Source organism: Olea europaea, chromosome 16 (genome assembly GCF_002742605.1).
Source record: "Olea europaea var. sylvestris chromosome 16, O_europaea_v1, whole genome shotgun sequence".
Lineage (NCBI taxonomy): Eukaryota > Viridiplantae > Streptophyta > Magnoliopsida > Lamiales > Oleaceae > Olea > Olea europaea.
Window position 1 is genome coordinate 3,509,541 of NC_036252.1, and position 15,639 is coordinate 3,525,179.

Genomic DNA, 15,639 nt, shown 5'->3' on the forward strand with positions numbered 1-15,639 from the left:
CGAGTGGGAAGTTCCCGACCATGTTCGCCCACTCAATACATTGTCGCTGTTTCTCATTGAATCGCGTGATCTTGGACATCCAAGTACATCTAGAATACCATCTGTCGGAGAATTTCCTCGACCGCGAAGCTATAGAATGTGCAAAGCAGTAGGGCATACTCGCCAATTTTGCACAAGTCAGGTTCCCCTAAATGACTATTAGACCATTGCATATTGTTGTCGGTGTGAAATAAATGGTATTTACATTTATTTTACAATATTCAGAACTACGTCGTAATTAAATAAGTGATTATTTCATATTAGAAAAGATCGTTTTGCTTAAAAAGCATTACTACCATTTTAGTTAATAATTAAAAACCAAACACTTCCCACTTAAAAAATCAAAGAGCTGCACAAGCATGCTTGCCCCAACGCAAGAGGAAAAGCTCTTCAAGGCTACACAGGTTGCGAGAAAGTTGAATGTTGAACCACTGGACAAGCCGCGCTTTTCTGTGGAATGTGCTTGTAATACGACATATATGGTGGATTTGACTAATGACACATGTACTTGTAAATAATTTCAGTTAGAGAGTTTTTCATGTGAACATGCAGTCACGATGGCTATGTATCGAGGATTTGCGACGAGAATATTATGCTCACCTTATTACATGCTGAATAATGGAGAGCTACGTATGCCAAGACTATATTTCTTCTGCCAAATGAAGCCGAGTGGGAAGTTCCCGATCATGTTCGCCCACTTAATATATTGTCGCTGCCTCTCATTGAACCGCATGATCCTGGACATCCAAGTACGTCTAGAATACCATCTGTCGGAGAATTTTCTCAACCGCGAAGGTGCAGCATGTGCAAAGCAGTAGGGCATACTCGCCAATTTCGTACAAGTCAGGTTTCCCTAAATGACTGTTAGACTATTGTGTATTGTTGTCGATGTGAAATAAACAGTATTTGCATTTATTTTATAATATTCAGAACTACGTCGTAATTAAATAAACGATTATTTCATATTACAAAAGATAGTTTTGTTTAAAAGACATTACTACCCTTTTAGTTAACACTTAAAAACCAAACACTTCCCACTTAAAACATCAAAACCAGCAAACTCTGCCAATTTTCGCGAACGAGTCACTGATTGATTCACTTCTATTAAAACAGTTTCACTAATCCAGTTTCATTTTGTTGATAAAGAAATGGGTTCTGAAGCAAACAATTCTTCTTCTTCATCATCGGCGGCATCTACAATGGCTTCACCAAGTGGAAAGCAAAGTAGAGATCCTGAAAACAACGTCTATGTCGATAATCTTCACTCCCACGAGTGTTATCTTAGCGAGGTATCTCTCTTACTTACATGTGCACGATGCTAGGTATTATTGTTCGATTTATAGTTTCTTTTACTCTCTTTCATTCTTATTTTTTTTATAATTTTTATGTGAGTTATTTTAACATTTAAGGTAGTTGGGAATGTGATCGGCATGTTTTAGAAATTTGATAAAGATGGTAATTTCTTTCATTTATTTTCTGGTGTAATTCTTGGTAAAGGATGAAGAAAATTTAATTTTGTGTGATTAATTCGTAATTGTATATTAGCAAAAATGTATTGATCGTGTAGTAGCAAAAATCATGCAAAATTGATTTCCTTTTTTGATCAGTATGAATCTCGAGGTGAAATGCACCTTGTATATATATGATATGCTTTTTCTTTTGTGTGTGTGCATTTAGGTTTCTAAATTTTATTATGCAAAAATGATGCAGATAATGGTTTCAAGTTTGAATGGACTATCGGTTGGAGATTCCCTGTTTGAAAATCTCATAGATTCTCCTGAATGGTCTGAAAGTTCTCTATCCAAGGCTAGTTCTAATAATGACATTTATTGCTTAAGAAAAATGTTAAGTTGAAATTTGATTTTTCTGGTTGCATCATATTTTAACCGCACTTTGTACATGCGATGCACATAATGATGGACCTGAAGGGATTGTAATGAATGAGATTAACGACACAATATGAAATAATAAAGATCATAACAAGAAACAAGAATAAAAGTAAAGAAGAACAAAGAGAGTTAATTGTTGAGGAACGATATATATTAATTGACAATATAGAGAGAAATTACAGTCATGACAATAATGCTTAAACAAAACTGACAGATGAGCCTTGTATTTATAAACCACGTTTCAAACCCTAGAAGAGTCCTAAAATGTAAGAAAATCTGTGAAAATTATGTTACAATTGCACATAGAATTTCGACCGAGAGATGATTTCCTTTCCTTATTCAACTTGGATATAATCTTCATTTCCAAGTAAAAATCAAACACGTAATCTCACAAGACTCCTAACCATATTTGAATCACAAAACTAACAATCTCCACCTTGACTCAAATTCCGGTACAACGAACGGAGCTCCAGAAAATTTCTCAACCTAAGAGATAAACCTCATTTGCATCAAAATGAAATGGCTAATCTCCTCAACGCAGTAACAAAAACTCTCCATATAAACCATCGTCCTCTGCACAACGTCAACAGACGACAATTGAACCCTACTCCTGGGTTCCCAGAATTCTACCAAGGAATTAATGTTTACCAAATAGGGTCGAAGCACACCTTGTAGCGAAAACCATACAAAATGCCTAAATAGAAGGCCCCTCGGTAGAACTGTCACCTTCAACGTCCCTAACAGCATTACAAACATCATTAACACCACGGTACCTACGCTCAATGAATCCAACCCTAGCAAATGAACACAGTGAAACCGCTGAAATTGGTGACAAAATGAAATCTCCAATGCTCCCTCGAGCATTCTGAATCGATCTAGAACCCATCATGAGAGGTACTGTACCAAACTAAATATCCACCACGGTACTGAACTTATCCAGATGTTTCTTAACTGATTTTGCGCTCCCCTACAAGATGTATGATTGAGATCTTTTCCGCAAGATGTATGATTGAGATCTTTTCCGTCCCTCTAATACAACCCAGACACTCTTTCGGACCTTCAAGACTCCACCTCTACTAGAAAATTTATACCATTTTACATCCAAAGTACTAAGCCTAATGAGATTCCTTTTTAGGTCTGGAACATGTCAAACCTGATCAATTGTTCTAACTGTCCCATCACGCAGCCTAAATTTGACTAGATCGATCCCAGCAATATGGCAAGACTGGTTGTTTCCCAGTACAACTTCACTTTGTTGAACAGCCTCATATGTTTGAAAGAAATTTCGATTGGAACACTATGATGCGAACAAGTCAAATCGAGAAGCCATTCCTCGTCAGGCCTAGATTCCATATAGATACCACGGTCAACCTCACATCTCCGCGCTCTGAAAAATCCTCAACTACATTTGTTTCGTCTGAAATTAAAGGTTGTGCTCCACGATTCGTAGCTAAATTACCTTTAGCCTGTAACTTATCGAAATCATTTCGAACATGTCCCTTATGTCTACAGTAGAAGCAAAACAAATTGCTGTTATTCTTCGATCTGCCTCTTCATCAATCACCATAAGATACAAGAGCTTCCTTATCCCTCGATATGGCTTCAACCAAATGTTTCAACTTCTCCTTCGAGTGCATACCATCATAGACGTCGTCTATAGTCAAAGTATCTCGACTATATAAAATGGTGTCCCGAAACGACCATAAGAGCCAGACAGAAAACACAATAGGATCGAGGCTAGATCCTCTTCATCGTACTCAACCTCCAACGTCTCCAGATCTGTAACTAATTCCTCGAACACGGCAATATGGTCCTCCAATGACCCTCATTCCGCCATGCGATGGGAATACAACTTCTGTTTTAGAACCAATTTTCTCGTGAGACTTTTAGTCATACATAACTGCTCCAGTTTCAACCACAAAGCAGCCGCTATTTTCTCCTTAAAGATATCCTACAGGATATTGTTGGATAAGTGAAGATGGATATGCAATAAAGCCTTTCGATTCCTCCATTGTTTCTCTTTTGTTGTCCATTCAGTTGACATCTTCTCGAAACCCAACAGCGTGTCATCCAAATCCAACTACGTCAAAATAGCCCTTATCTTTACTTGTCACAAAGAAAACCTTTATTGTGATCCAATAGCGAAATTTCATACTTCATGGTAGTCATCTCTGAAAAAACCTCAACCAATCCACAGAGAAGAACCAAGTTTTGATACCACTTGCTGGACCAGAAGGGATTGTAATGAATGAGATTAATGAAACAATATAAAGTAATAAATATTGCAACAAGAAACAAGATTAAAAGTAAAGAAGAACAAAGAGAGTTAATTACAGAGGAACGATATATATTAACTAACAATATGGAGAGAAATTATAGACACGGTAAGAATGCTTAAACAAAACTGATCGGGGAGCCTTGTATTTATAGGTCACGTTCCAAACCCTAGAAGAGTCCTAATAGATAAGAAAATCTATTAAAATTATATTACAATTGCATACAGAACTTTGACCGAGAGAGAATTTTCTTTCCTTATTCAACTTGGATACAATCTTCATGTCTAAGTAAAAATCAAATACGCAATCTCACAAGACTCCTAACCATATTTTAGTCACAAAACCTAAGACATAACATACATAGATGATGCTGGTGGTGGAATATTGTGGGTCAAAGAGTTAGTTCTCAAATCAGGTTTCTAGTATTGATTGGGCAACTTTAAATTGCCTATACAAAACGTTTTATCAAAATAGGCAGGCAAGGCATCAGATATAAAGACCTGAGACATGATAAATTTGGGGCTATTTGTTATTCTGGTTGATTTTAAGCTTTTAAACATAAAATGTAAAGCTAAGAGTTTTAAGGATGTTGGAAGGGTTTATGAGTGCATTTAGAACTTTCATTTGTTTAAAACATTCTCCGCATTGTGCTTCTTGGGATCACGTGCTGTGTGCTTTGATTGGTCGAGAATTTTCGTTCTTATAAAGAAAAGTATGGACCTTTTTTTCTTGAGGGAAGAGGTGAAGGTGGTGTCATCAAGAACTTTTGGTTGTACAGAGGAAGCATGTTAGCGAAATGCTCGGTTTAGAAAATCGAAGAGACAAAATTGAAACTGCAGACTTGGGATGAGGTTTTACTGTTGGTTGCTTACAATAGCAGGCTGGAAAAAAGTTCAAATATTTTGTTCATTTTCACTACTCATGCAAGTTAGCGCAGTCTTATGATGATAATTGGGTAGTATGAAATTGTAAATATTTTTCCTAACAGAGTTGCTTTAGAGCATGTTTGGATGGCTATTGTCAAGATGAGCCTCAAATAAGTCAAAAGTAGTCTTATTTTTGAGATTTAAGCCCACCCAAACATGCTCGCATAGAAGGAATTCCATCACATCTATAGTCTTAACTTTTAATCTACTTACTCATTGCCTTGTATACTTCCTTGAAACTTAAAAGTCATTTTTTCATCCTCCATCTCTCTTTTCTTCGAGATAATTGTTTCTAGAAGCTCCTAGGTTTTCTTATTTATGCAGAGTGGGCAAAAAGTAAAAAAAAAAAAAAAAGGGCTTTCTCTTTATGTCTATGGTACTTCAAATTTTTTTAATACGGGGCAATCTAGGCAGTAGGAGCTGATTGTTATCTTTAGATTAAGAGATAAACACACATCTAAGTAGCTAGATGTGATCTTATGAGAACATTCAGTCTATCAATCCATTATATTCTCAACCATTATCTACCTAATCTGAGAACCATAAATGCATATTTGAGAATGTAAAAGCTCAAAAAAGCAAAAGTGTTTACCTCTTACAACATTTTGATTTGTAATATTTTTTTGCCATTTCCTATTTCATACTTCCGAATTGTGCCAAGATTCTTTAATGAAGTACGGACAACTTTAAGTGAAGGTTTGTGATATAAATTTCAATTCTATTCCTCATTGATTCTGTGTTCTTACATACATGATTTTTTTTTTTAATTTTCTGTTTATCTATTTCAGGGATGAAATATCGTTACGATCTTCACCACTTTATGAAAATTCAGATGACTCATGATACTATGATACTTCTACAAACGCTTGTTCTTCTCAGCCTGAATGCTTACCAACAAGTTCAGTATCTCCCTATAGGTGCCAAAAATCTAGATTTTCATTAGGCCCTCCGGGTACTTCATATCCTTCACAGCCACGCCAGCGAGGCTCATTTCCATCATCGCTGATTGACATATGCCACTCAGCAGACTTAAGGAGGGCTGCCCTCTCACGATCTGTACAAATGAGAGCACAACCTCTTGGCTTATCACAATTTGAATCGCCACAAGAAATTGGGCATCATATGGAAGTTGAGGAGTAGCCATGTTCTGATGCAAAGGCTACAATTGATGAAAGGGAATATCAAATTGTAAAACGTAAGCATCATGAAAACCAGGACATGTCTCACAGGACATCATTGCTCGTGGACTTGAGAGTGGATGAATCTGAAAATTGATGATTTATACATTGGGTTTGCGCCCTTCCAGATACTGTAGCTTAAAGCTCGACACTCAAACCAGTTGCTTACTATGAGGTTTATCAACTTGTAACTGTTGTAGCAAAATTTTGTGTCTAGTCAAGTCAAGAATTGTATACAAAACATGGGTGAGTTCAATTCGCGCAACTCACAAGTGTGTCTCACCAAATTCTTGATGATATGTAAGTAAGTTACCATTACTTGTAGTTCCTTCAAAATAATGCTCTTTCAAAATGTGTAGATAAAAAGTTATTTGAGTTTAATTATTTACAACATTGACCAAACATAAGTTTAAAAGTAGATAATCGCTATCATCTTTACAAGGATAGACCTCACTTGAACAAAGTAGATTAAGGGGGTGTCTCTAACTAAGATTTTGATGAATTTTAAAAATCTTTTTAAATTTAGGTATCCACAATTGAATGAAATTCATTAAAATTTAGGCATTACAATTAAGAGCCTGTTTGTGAGTGATTTTGAGAATTGATTTTTTGACCGTTAGGAAAAAGGTAGGGTCCTCCTGTAAGAGAAGAAGTCAAATATGATGGCTGGAATAATAAAATAACGGTCAAAAAATCAATTTTTTGGGTGAAAAAATCGGACCCAAACAGACCCTAAGATTTTAATGAAATTTTTTAAAATTCAAGTATCCTCAACACTACTAAATTTATAAGGTTTTCATTAATCAAAAGATTTTAAAGTATTTGGATAGATTTCAAAATTAAATATACATACAACAAAATCTTTTGAAATTTCTCTATTGTTAATAAAATTCTCATAAAATTTGTGGAAATTTATTCGAATTCTCAAAATTCATTAGAATTTATAATATTTTAAAAATAATTCAGGTATTCCTAATTTAAAATCTATCTAGGTGTTCCCAAAAGAAAGTCGAGAAATCCACAATTTTTTTCCTGAAAGCAAATCGAATTGGCTCTCTCCTTTAAATTTTTTTAAAATAAAAGGAAAAAACATTTTGTAGTCTTCAGAGGAACTTTGACCCACGTCACCCGCCCGATTGGAAAAGGCCAATTGGTTTTGACACGTGTCACTAAATTATTGGTCAGAACAAGTTAGAGCGCACTCTCATTGGTTAGGCCCCTCTGCACCACGTAGCGATCTGTTAGAATTGCCCGTCTTAGCAAAGTAAACCACCCCTTCTGCGGTTCGACATTTGCTTTTAGATTTTTCTTGATAGTAATAATAATTTACTATCCACAAAAATTTATACGAGTAAGGAGTTCCTGTAAGACACACATAAGCAAATCGAGATAGACTTTTTGTTTCTATGAATTTTTAGATCCGATTTTTAACCCTAGATTTTGGAGTGGAAGAGTTTTGATTTCCGTGTCATAACAGTATGGCGCATCGAAGATCAAAATTATTTTTCTTCTGCATTTTCTCATGCTATGTAATTGCCATTTCCGCGTAAGTATCATACATTTTTGCTACAGTAGTAGTCGTATGTTTGTATGCATACGTGATAACGGTGATATGTTTTGTTATGATCTAATTTGATTGATTGTTAATTGTTCTCAGGAAGAGTTATTATGAGATTCTGCAAGTGCCTAAAGGCGCTTCAGATGAGCAAATAAAGCGAGCCTATCGAAAGCTTGCATTGAAGTATCATCCTGATAAGAATCAAGGAAATGAAGAAGCTAACAAGAGATTTGCAGAAATCAGTAATGGTATTGCTTTATTTCTCTTTTGATAATCCGTATATCTACATGATCATTAAGAAATTCATTGCTTGAAATAGCATCATTTTGTTTATTAAAAAAACGTGACCGTGTTGATTGCTTTGAATTATTTAGCTTATGAAGTATTGTCGGATGGTGAAAAGAGGAGTATATACGATAGGTACGGTGAAGATGGGCTTAAACAGCATGCTGCAAGTGGTGGTGGCAGAGGTGGGGGAATGAACATTCAAGACATCTTTAGCTCGTAAGTTTCTAATTCTATATATTGCTCTACTTAATTAGTTATTTCTGCTCTGACTTGATGCGCTATGATCGTTACCTCTTTTTCTGGCTTATATTTATTGCCCGATCAAGTCCATTAGAAGCCTTTTCGTGCATCTAGCTTCCATGCCATGGTTCTTTCATGCCATAAAAAAAAAATAAAAAAAGACGGGAAAAAAAAAAGAAATAGAAAAATGAAGATTTTCATTGTCATGGCAAAATATCCAACCATAACTGGATATTATTGAATCTTTTCAAGGAGATTGCAAAGGTATTGTTGGCAGTGGCAGTGTTTATTTATTGAGTATACGTGCTTAACTATTAGCACTGTTTAGTGCTGTGAAGTTGTAGTTCATGTAAGCACTTAAGAGTTTAAGCATTGTAAGCTCAAACATCTCAGGTGCTTCAATCCGTTTAGAAAATTTAGGATTCTCTCTTCTTCATTTTTATTTATTAATTTTTATTTTTTGAGCAACTATAAGTCTACAAACACTTCCACTTTGTCAAGTAAGCTTTAAGAACTCGCTTTAAGAGTTAAGAGGGCATATAAAGATAGAATGCTTAAGCAATGGCAAACCCCTCATGAGGGTTTTAATCCACTTCTATCGTCTACCTCATTTTCGTGCCAACCATATATAGATGGTGGAAGGATGTTAATTAGTTTTCATTTCCTTTATATTGTTTGCTATGATTTCCATTCAGTTTAGCCTATGGTCGTTTGTTAAAGTCCCAGACCAACATTCACCGTCATGGAGACAAGAAAGCAGTCACTTTTGGTTGTTGCAACTTAGCGGATTAAATGAAATAATACACAAGTAGTTGATTTGGAAATCCCTGTAATCCTATTTGGTTGTTTTGTTAGCTTTTCTCTCGGTTGTGCAGGCATTCTCTTCTTTCTGTTCTTTTATCAAATGTTTTGTCCGAACTCCATAATGTGACATGGATAGATTTTTTCCAGTTTCTTTGGTGGAGGTCCAATGGAAGAGGAAGAGAACATTGCGAAAGGAGATGATGTGATTGTTGAATTGGATGCGACGCTAGAAGATCTATATATGGGGGGTTCCTTGAAGGTAATGGACATATACACATTAAGGTTTTAAGGAGTAAGCTTAGTCATATATTATTTTCATTAAGTACTGTGAAAACTCTAATACATAACAACAGACACCTTTATTTTTACAGATGAATTATCAGTCTGACTGAATGGTTGAGATACTCTTGGACTCATTTGTTTAAGCTAGAATATAATAGCTTGTCCTAAATGGATGTTTGCTCTTTTTATTTACTAGTTTATGCAGCAAAACATCATACCAAAGTTTTGTGCTACCAGCATTTTTGTCCTATGATTTCACTTATTGCTTCATCAGATACTGAAAAGAGTCTATAGGATTTAAGTTTGGCTTGCTTTCGAAAAAATGAAAAGTTTATCACCAATGACTAAAGATTCTAACATAGTCTGTTCAGAATTTGAAGGAGCTGTCACATGGCATCAAATACAACTAACATTACACTGAGCAAGATTGAGTTGGTTTTGCAGAATTCAAATTATTCAATTGCCACTACGATATATTTAATTTACGTTCTCATGTCAATGATGTTGTTTGTGAGATCCATTAGGTGTGGAGAGAGAAAAACGTAATAAAACCAGCCCCAGGGAAAAGACAATGCAATTGTAGAAATGAAGTTTATCACAGGCAAATTGGTCCAGGAATGTTCCAGCAGATGACCGAGCAGGTATGTTTTTCTCAAGAAAATAGCACAAATGGCTTCTTTTTCAAAGGAAGATGTCCTTCCAATTTGGTTGTTTTGGATTTTGCATTTAGCTATTGTATTCCTATGCTATAAATTTATTTATTTATTTTTTCCAGGTCTGCGAACAATGCCCAAATGTGAAGTATGAAAGGGAAGGCTATTTTATCACCGTGGATGTTGAAAAAGGCATGCAAGATGGTCAAGTAAGCTTTCATCAGCATAAATTTTATGACTGGCTAAGATTTATTTATTATTATCTTTTTAATATATGTTCAAATCTACGTCTATATAATATTTTCATCTAGATGAACCAAGCTATGCTTGGGAAGGGATCGATAGAGATTTTCTCTTTACATATTTCTTTGTTCCGACGCATTTGTCTGGTCTTACTAAGTGCATTAGTTTTTAGTCTTTCCAAATCACTTATTGCTTCTTATCACAGGAAGTGGTCTTCTATGAGGACGGTGAGCCCAAAATAGATGGTGAAGGTGGAGATCTGAAGGTTAGATCCTTGGCTTTTGTGTGGTTTTTGACCAGCTTCTATTTAGTTCTTTCTGGATGGCTATTATTCCGTCTCACTTGCTTTGCCATTTTTGGACAGTTTCGCATCCGTACTGCACCTCATGATGTCTTCACAAGGGAAGGAAATGACATCCGTACAACAGTTACAATTACTTTGGTATTGTTCTTTCATCAATTATGCAATCTTGCTTTCTGAACAATTTGTTCTGCCTTCTCTAATTTTGGTTAGGGCCAAATGTGCTCTTTATTTGTAAATTACTTTTGTGCTAGTTGGGCAGAACTTTGTAAAAACTTACTATAGAAAAAGTTGTTACATTGTAACTGATTGTGTAAGAAATCATCATGTGGTTTGGAAGATACGTTTTTAGTTCTGTATTTCACAAATTCAGTTTTAATTCGGTATTATGTCATTTACTATTTTAGAAGCCATGCAATGGCAGATTTTGGCAAAATGTTGATTATACACTTTCGTAGCTCGAGTGCTAAGTTGTGATAAGGTATCCGCATGAAAGACTGATAAAATGATTTTGGAGGCACAGATTCACATTTAGGCATATGTCTGATGCTGGGATTTCAGGTGTAGATAGTGTTTATCAGTATAATTTGATATTATATAGGCTGACTTTTGGATACTTTTGGATATCTCCATCCTGTATGCCTCCTGTTGGTGCAAATTTAAAATGTCCTGCAGAAAGTATAGAGATTACTTCTGTCTCTGTACAAGTGTTATTCGTCATGTAGCGCGCTGGTATCTACTCTGTATTACTCACAGAAATAGTAAAATTAGCCATTTAATTGTTTATTTATAGCGTTAACTACTATTGTTATTTGATAGCTTCATGAGATGGTAAAGGACCGTTGAAGGGTAGTGCAATTAGCCTATGCATGGCTTTGATTTTTCCAGTCTCCTTATTGTTTACCACACTAATATATTTCTTGTAGTATTCAGCATGATTGTTGCATACTTGGTTGATAAAAGACATTAATTGATTTGTCACTCTCTTCATTCAGGTGCAAGCCCTTGTCGGTTTTGAGAAGACCATTAAACACCTTGATGATCATCTCGTGGATATTAGCTTTAAGGTGAGCATTGCCCAATTTTCTTTTCGTTTAATTTGTGTTTTTGGGCTAAACATATCCTATTCACTTGCTTCAATTAGTCACAAACTTGTTGAGTAGGGTGTGAGCTCTATTGTCCGAAACACGAATAATATAGATGTGTATTTTCTTCTCTTCAGGGTATTACAAAGCCCAAGGAAGTAAGGAAATTTAAAGGTGAAGGGATGCCGTTACATTTTAGCAACAAGAAGGGAGATTTATATGTCATGTTTGAGGTTTTGTTTCCCACTTCACTAACGGAGGACCAGAAAACAAAGATCAAGGAAGTTCTTGGATAGAAGTTACAGTTTTCTACTCCGATCGATCTAAAATATTTCCCGTTGTTACATGGCCGTTCATGTGGAAGATTCAAACCACACCTTCGTAGCTTAAGAGCTGAATTTGGCAGTAAAATGTGTCATTTTCTTCGTGTACTGCTATTGAATTGATATTATATTCAACTGAGTTGAGGGACTAGATAGCATAGCATTGAGTTGTAGATTGTTATTGTGCATTGCATTTCGTTTATGCTGAAGGTTTTTGATATGCCTCTCGCAATATTTCCATGATATCTAATCACTTTTTATGTTAGTTTGGATAGTGTACAATGCGATATTTAATGATTTATTTTGCGACATTGCCTAGAAAGGATTTTATAGAATTCTCAGCTATGAGCCTCTGAAAACCAGTTGTGTTTAATAAAGCAAAGACATTCCTGGACGCCAATATCATGCCTGCTACAATAAGGGACCATGAAGCACAAGTAGAAGGGCACATGACCAAAAAATTGAGGATAGATTAATAAAAATCCCAAATATTTATAATAACCTTATATTTATTCAATTTTCCTAGCAAAAATGTTCAAAAATAGCGCCAAGAATACCATAGCAAGCGATGTTCTAGCCTGTATGCTTGTGAATTAACATAGAGATTCAATATAATCTTAATTGATAATAGAATTACAAACGCTTGAATCTTTGTTGAAGTGCACATTAGGCTATCAGTCAATTGTAGCAAGTTTCTCTTCATCTACCTCAAAAGCTTTTCTAGCTTGTTTCAGTTCTTCATTCATGGACAACAATTCCGTGCATCGATTAAGTTTCGGCACATCCTACAAGATCCATTATGGAAATTTGAATTTGTCATACTTTCATCGGAGCAGCTAAAAGTTCAAAGTATGTGAGAATGGCAATTGCAAAGAAGAAAATGACATGCAGATCTCCATAATTCCTAAAAAAAATTTGTCAAAAATGAGAAATATTTATTTAATTTTTAGCTCTATCATATGTAAAAGTCCATCATATATTGCCTACCAACCTAATCCAAGTATCTCCTTCATAATTTTATATGCCTTAGGCATATGCCACAGATTTGTACCTTGCGAATTAAGAAGAGAAAATCCTCGGTCAAAAGCTTTCCTCTTTTAGATGCAGTATCCTGAGCTTTATGGACCTGTAGAAGTCACAGTTATGGTTGACATGGAATTGCAGGTTTACAGCAAATTAAACCAGTTCATATGATTAGAGAGATAGGAAAAGAACAAAAATGACTCACCAAATCTGTTACATACTCAACCACAATATCCTCCACAAGTGCCACGGTCTCTGGAAGTGGCTGTAGTGCATCGATTTAAATACCAAAGAATTATAGGTAAGATTAGAATTTAGAAAACCAGAAACTTCAGGGCAAAGTATAAAAGTTTTCAAAGGGAAAGAGAAAAATGTAAACCCGACGTACATTTTGATTGTCGCCGAAACCATACATCATATGCTGCACTGTTGCATCACATCAAATAATAATTAGATTAAAAAAAAATGCATAGTCAGAACTCCAAAGACTACATCATATGCTGGACTGTCGTAGCACATCAAATAATAATTAGATAAAAATAAAAAAATGCATATTCAGAACTCCAAAGACAAATTAACAGTGAGAGAGAATCGCACAATCTTTCTGAAACATTCCACGTTTGCGCTTAAATGAGCTTTCAGAAGGTTGAGACGCTCCCGCTCTTGATTTGGAGGAAGGTCCAGCAGTATTGTTATTCATCCTCAAGCACTTCTACCTTTCATCCAAGGTGCAAACGTGGAGTGAATATTGACAACATAATATAAAATCCAAATATAATTCCTGATAAACAGTTAAGCGCAACAGAGCCCTGGCTCATTTGACCACAATTAATATGTCCATTCGATTTACTCCCAATCTCCCGAACTGGTGATGAAGTGAAAAGTTAACAAAATGAAAGATATTTCCTAAATCTTACAATTGTATAAAAACAAAACTGTAAAGATTCGCCGAGTTGCTCAACAGAATATGCATTAGTAACAACAAAGCCAAAGCAAGAGTTCTCAGACACTTTTTAGTAGAATGCCATATGATCACCAATAAACCAAACTATTAAACAGCATAAACTCATCTTCAGGTCCATGACACAGAAAAAGATTTTTACTTTACTTCAAATCCACAGGGAAAATAACATGTGAACAGATTTACCAGAATTCTAGAAAAACTACACGCAAAATGAACTGGAAAATATCATCATTGATGATATAATCATACACTATTCCAGGTAGACTCAATTGATGAATTTGACAACTGAATAAATATATTCAAACTCCGGAAGCTTTGGTAAAAACTCACGTCGAAAATACACAGAAATTTCCATTAAATAATTATCCAGAGCAATAAAACTAAGTTCTAATCACATAATTCCCAAATGAAAACACTTCAAAACCACATGCACGAGAGTAATTAACTTAACCCAGCGACTAATTGCAACTTCAATTTGACGTACTAAATTCAGAATAAAAAGAATCCATCAGAAAACAAGAAAATTCAATGAAACCAAAAGACGTTATCACAAATTGAGATACAAAAGCGAGAAATTCCAAGAATGAATCTATCCGAAAACATACACCTGAAGCAAAAAACCCAAATTTCAACCGCGGCTGGCGAGTCGGCGACGGACGGTTTAGACTTGAAAGAGAAGTGGGCTTTCGGCCTTCTTGGATCTTCACTTCTCGAAGACTNTTCTCGAAGACTCGAATGCACCAGCACAGGGAGAGGAAGAGAGGAGAATATCAACGAGGGTATCAAAAAGAAAAAATAAAAAAATAAAAAATAAAATTTGAGGCCCCTTTACTTGTTGGGCCTGAGGCATGGGCCTCATTTGCAGCTGCCCAAAACCTGCTCTGAACCGTGCCTAATTCACCGGCCATCGCCCATCGGCGGTGTGTTCATCTCAATACAAAGTTGGGCCTTCTTAGATTGGGCCTAAAATAAAATTCTGGCCTACTGAGATGCTAAATAATAATATGAAAAAATTTCATAAGTAAGAAAATAAGTATCTATCGTTTCAAAACTAAGAATAAAAGTCTCAAATTTCAAAAATTAGATAATTATTAAATTTAATTAATTATATATTTTATTAATTAAATATATTAAAATCACATATTTATGTACTTTGGTCACAAATTGACGTTTTAGTTAGTCACATAATATTTTTCGATCACAGACTTACAAATCAAAATTTTCATATGTCACAAATTATTTTTATGGTCACAATTTATTGGTCACATATTTCATCAATCACATATTTTGTTGGTCACGTATTACTTATTGGTCACAAATTAGTCAATTTGTTGGTCCCAATCATTCAAATATTGGTCACAAATCACTTCACCACCGCACCCTACCCTAACCCCATCCCACCACCACCATCGCCGAAACAAGCACCACGCTGCCGCGCCCTACCTAACCCCAATCCACTACACCACCATCTTTGCTCTCCATATATCACACCTTAAATCACCGCCACACCATAACCCCCTGCGCCATCGCCATCGTCGGTAGAATCACCACCTCACCGTCACATCAA

General features: G+C 35.5%; 2 protein-coding genes across 4 annotated transcripts; one reads left to right on the top strand and one right to left on the bottom strand.

Annotated features, from left to right (window-relative positions):
- The first annotated feature begins 7,579 nt into the window (after positions 1-7,579).
- On the top strand, positions 7,580-12,350 carry LOC111411742 (dnaJ protein ERDJ3B-like). The gene is made up of 10 exons (XM_023042326.1): positions 7,580-7,854; positions 7,966-8,114; positions 8,241-8,370; positions 9,346-9,457; positions 10,005-10,121; positions 10,256-10,342; positions 10,582-10,641; positions 10,741-10,818; positions 11,673-11,744; positions 11,900-12,350. The coding sequence occupies exons 1-10, from the start codon at positions 7,787-7,789 to the stop codon at positions 12,056-12,058; spliced, it is 1,032 nt and encodes a 343-aa protein (XP_022898094.1). The 5' UTR covers positions 7,580-7,786; the 3' UTR covers positions 12,059-12,350.
- Positions 12,351-12,557: 207 nt separating this feature from the next.
- On the bottom strand, positions 12,558-14,819 carry LOC111411743 (transcription initiation factor TFIID subunit 13-like). Of its 3 annotated transcripts, none has more exons than XM_023042327.1 (6): positions 14,678-14,809; positions 13,706-13,824; positions 13,497-13,534; positions 13,314-13,373; positions 13,137-13,211; positions 12,558-12,870 (listed from the first exon to the last, which is right to left on the bottom strand). In XM_023042327.1, the coding sequence occupies exons 2-6, from the start codon at positions 13,806-13,808 to the stop codon at positions 12,760-12,762; spliced, it is 387 nt and encodes a 128-aa protein (XP_022898095.1). In that variant the 5' UTR covers positions 13,809-13,824; positions 14,678-14,809; the 3' UTR covers positions 12,558-12,759. The 3 variants fall into 3 exon arrangements, with proteins under 3 accessions (XP_022898095.1, XP_022898096.1, XP_022898097.1); XM_023042328.1 differs by having other exon boundaries at positions 13,706-13,820; positions 14,678-14,808; XM_023042329.1 differs by lacking the exon at positions 12,558-12,870 and having other exon boundaries at positions 13,080-13,211; positions 14,680-14,819.
- Positions 14,820-15,639: the final 820 nt, after the last annotated feature.

Excerpts from the sequence above, each read along its gene's own strand:
- LOC111411743 (XM_023042327.1), bottom strand. The coding sequence starts at position 13,808 with ATGAATAACAATACTGCTGGACCTTCCTCCAAATCAAGAGCGGGAGCG. Across the intron at positions 13,535-13,705 it reads TGGAATGTTTCAGAAAGATT|TGCAGCATATGATGTATGGT; the intron begins GTGCGATTCTCT and ends GTGATGCAACAG. Across the intron at positions 13,374-13,496 it reads GTTTCGGCGACAATCAAAAT|CCACTTCCAGAGACCGTGGC; the intron begins GTACGTCGGGTT and ends GATGCACTACAG.
- LOC111411742 (XM_023042326.1), top strand. The coding sequence starts at position 7,787 with ATGGCGCATCGAAGATCAAAATTATTTTTCTTCTGCATTTTCTCATGC. Across the intron at positions 7,855-7,965 it reads TATGTAATTGCCATTTCCGC|GAAGAGTTATTATGAGATTC; the intron begins GTAAGTATCATA and ends AATTGTTCTCAG. Across the intron at positions 9,458-10,004 it reads ATATGGGGGGTTCCTTGAAG|GTGTGGAGAGAGAAAAACGT; the intron begins GTAATGGACATA and ends GAGATCCATTAG.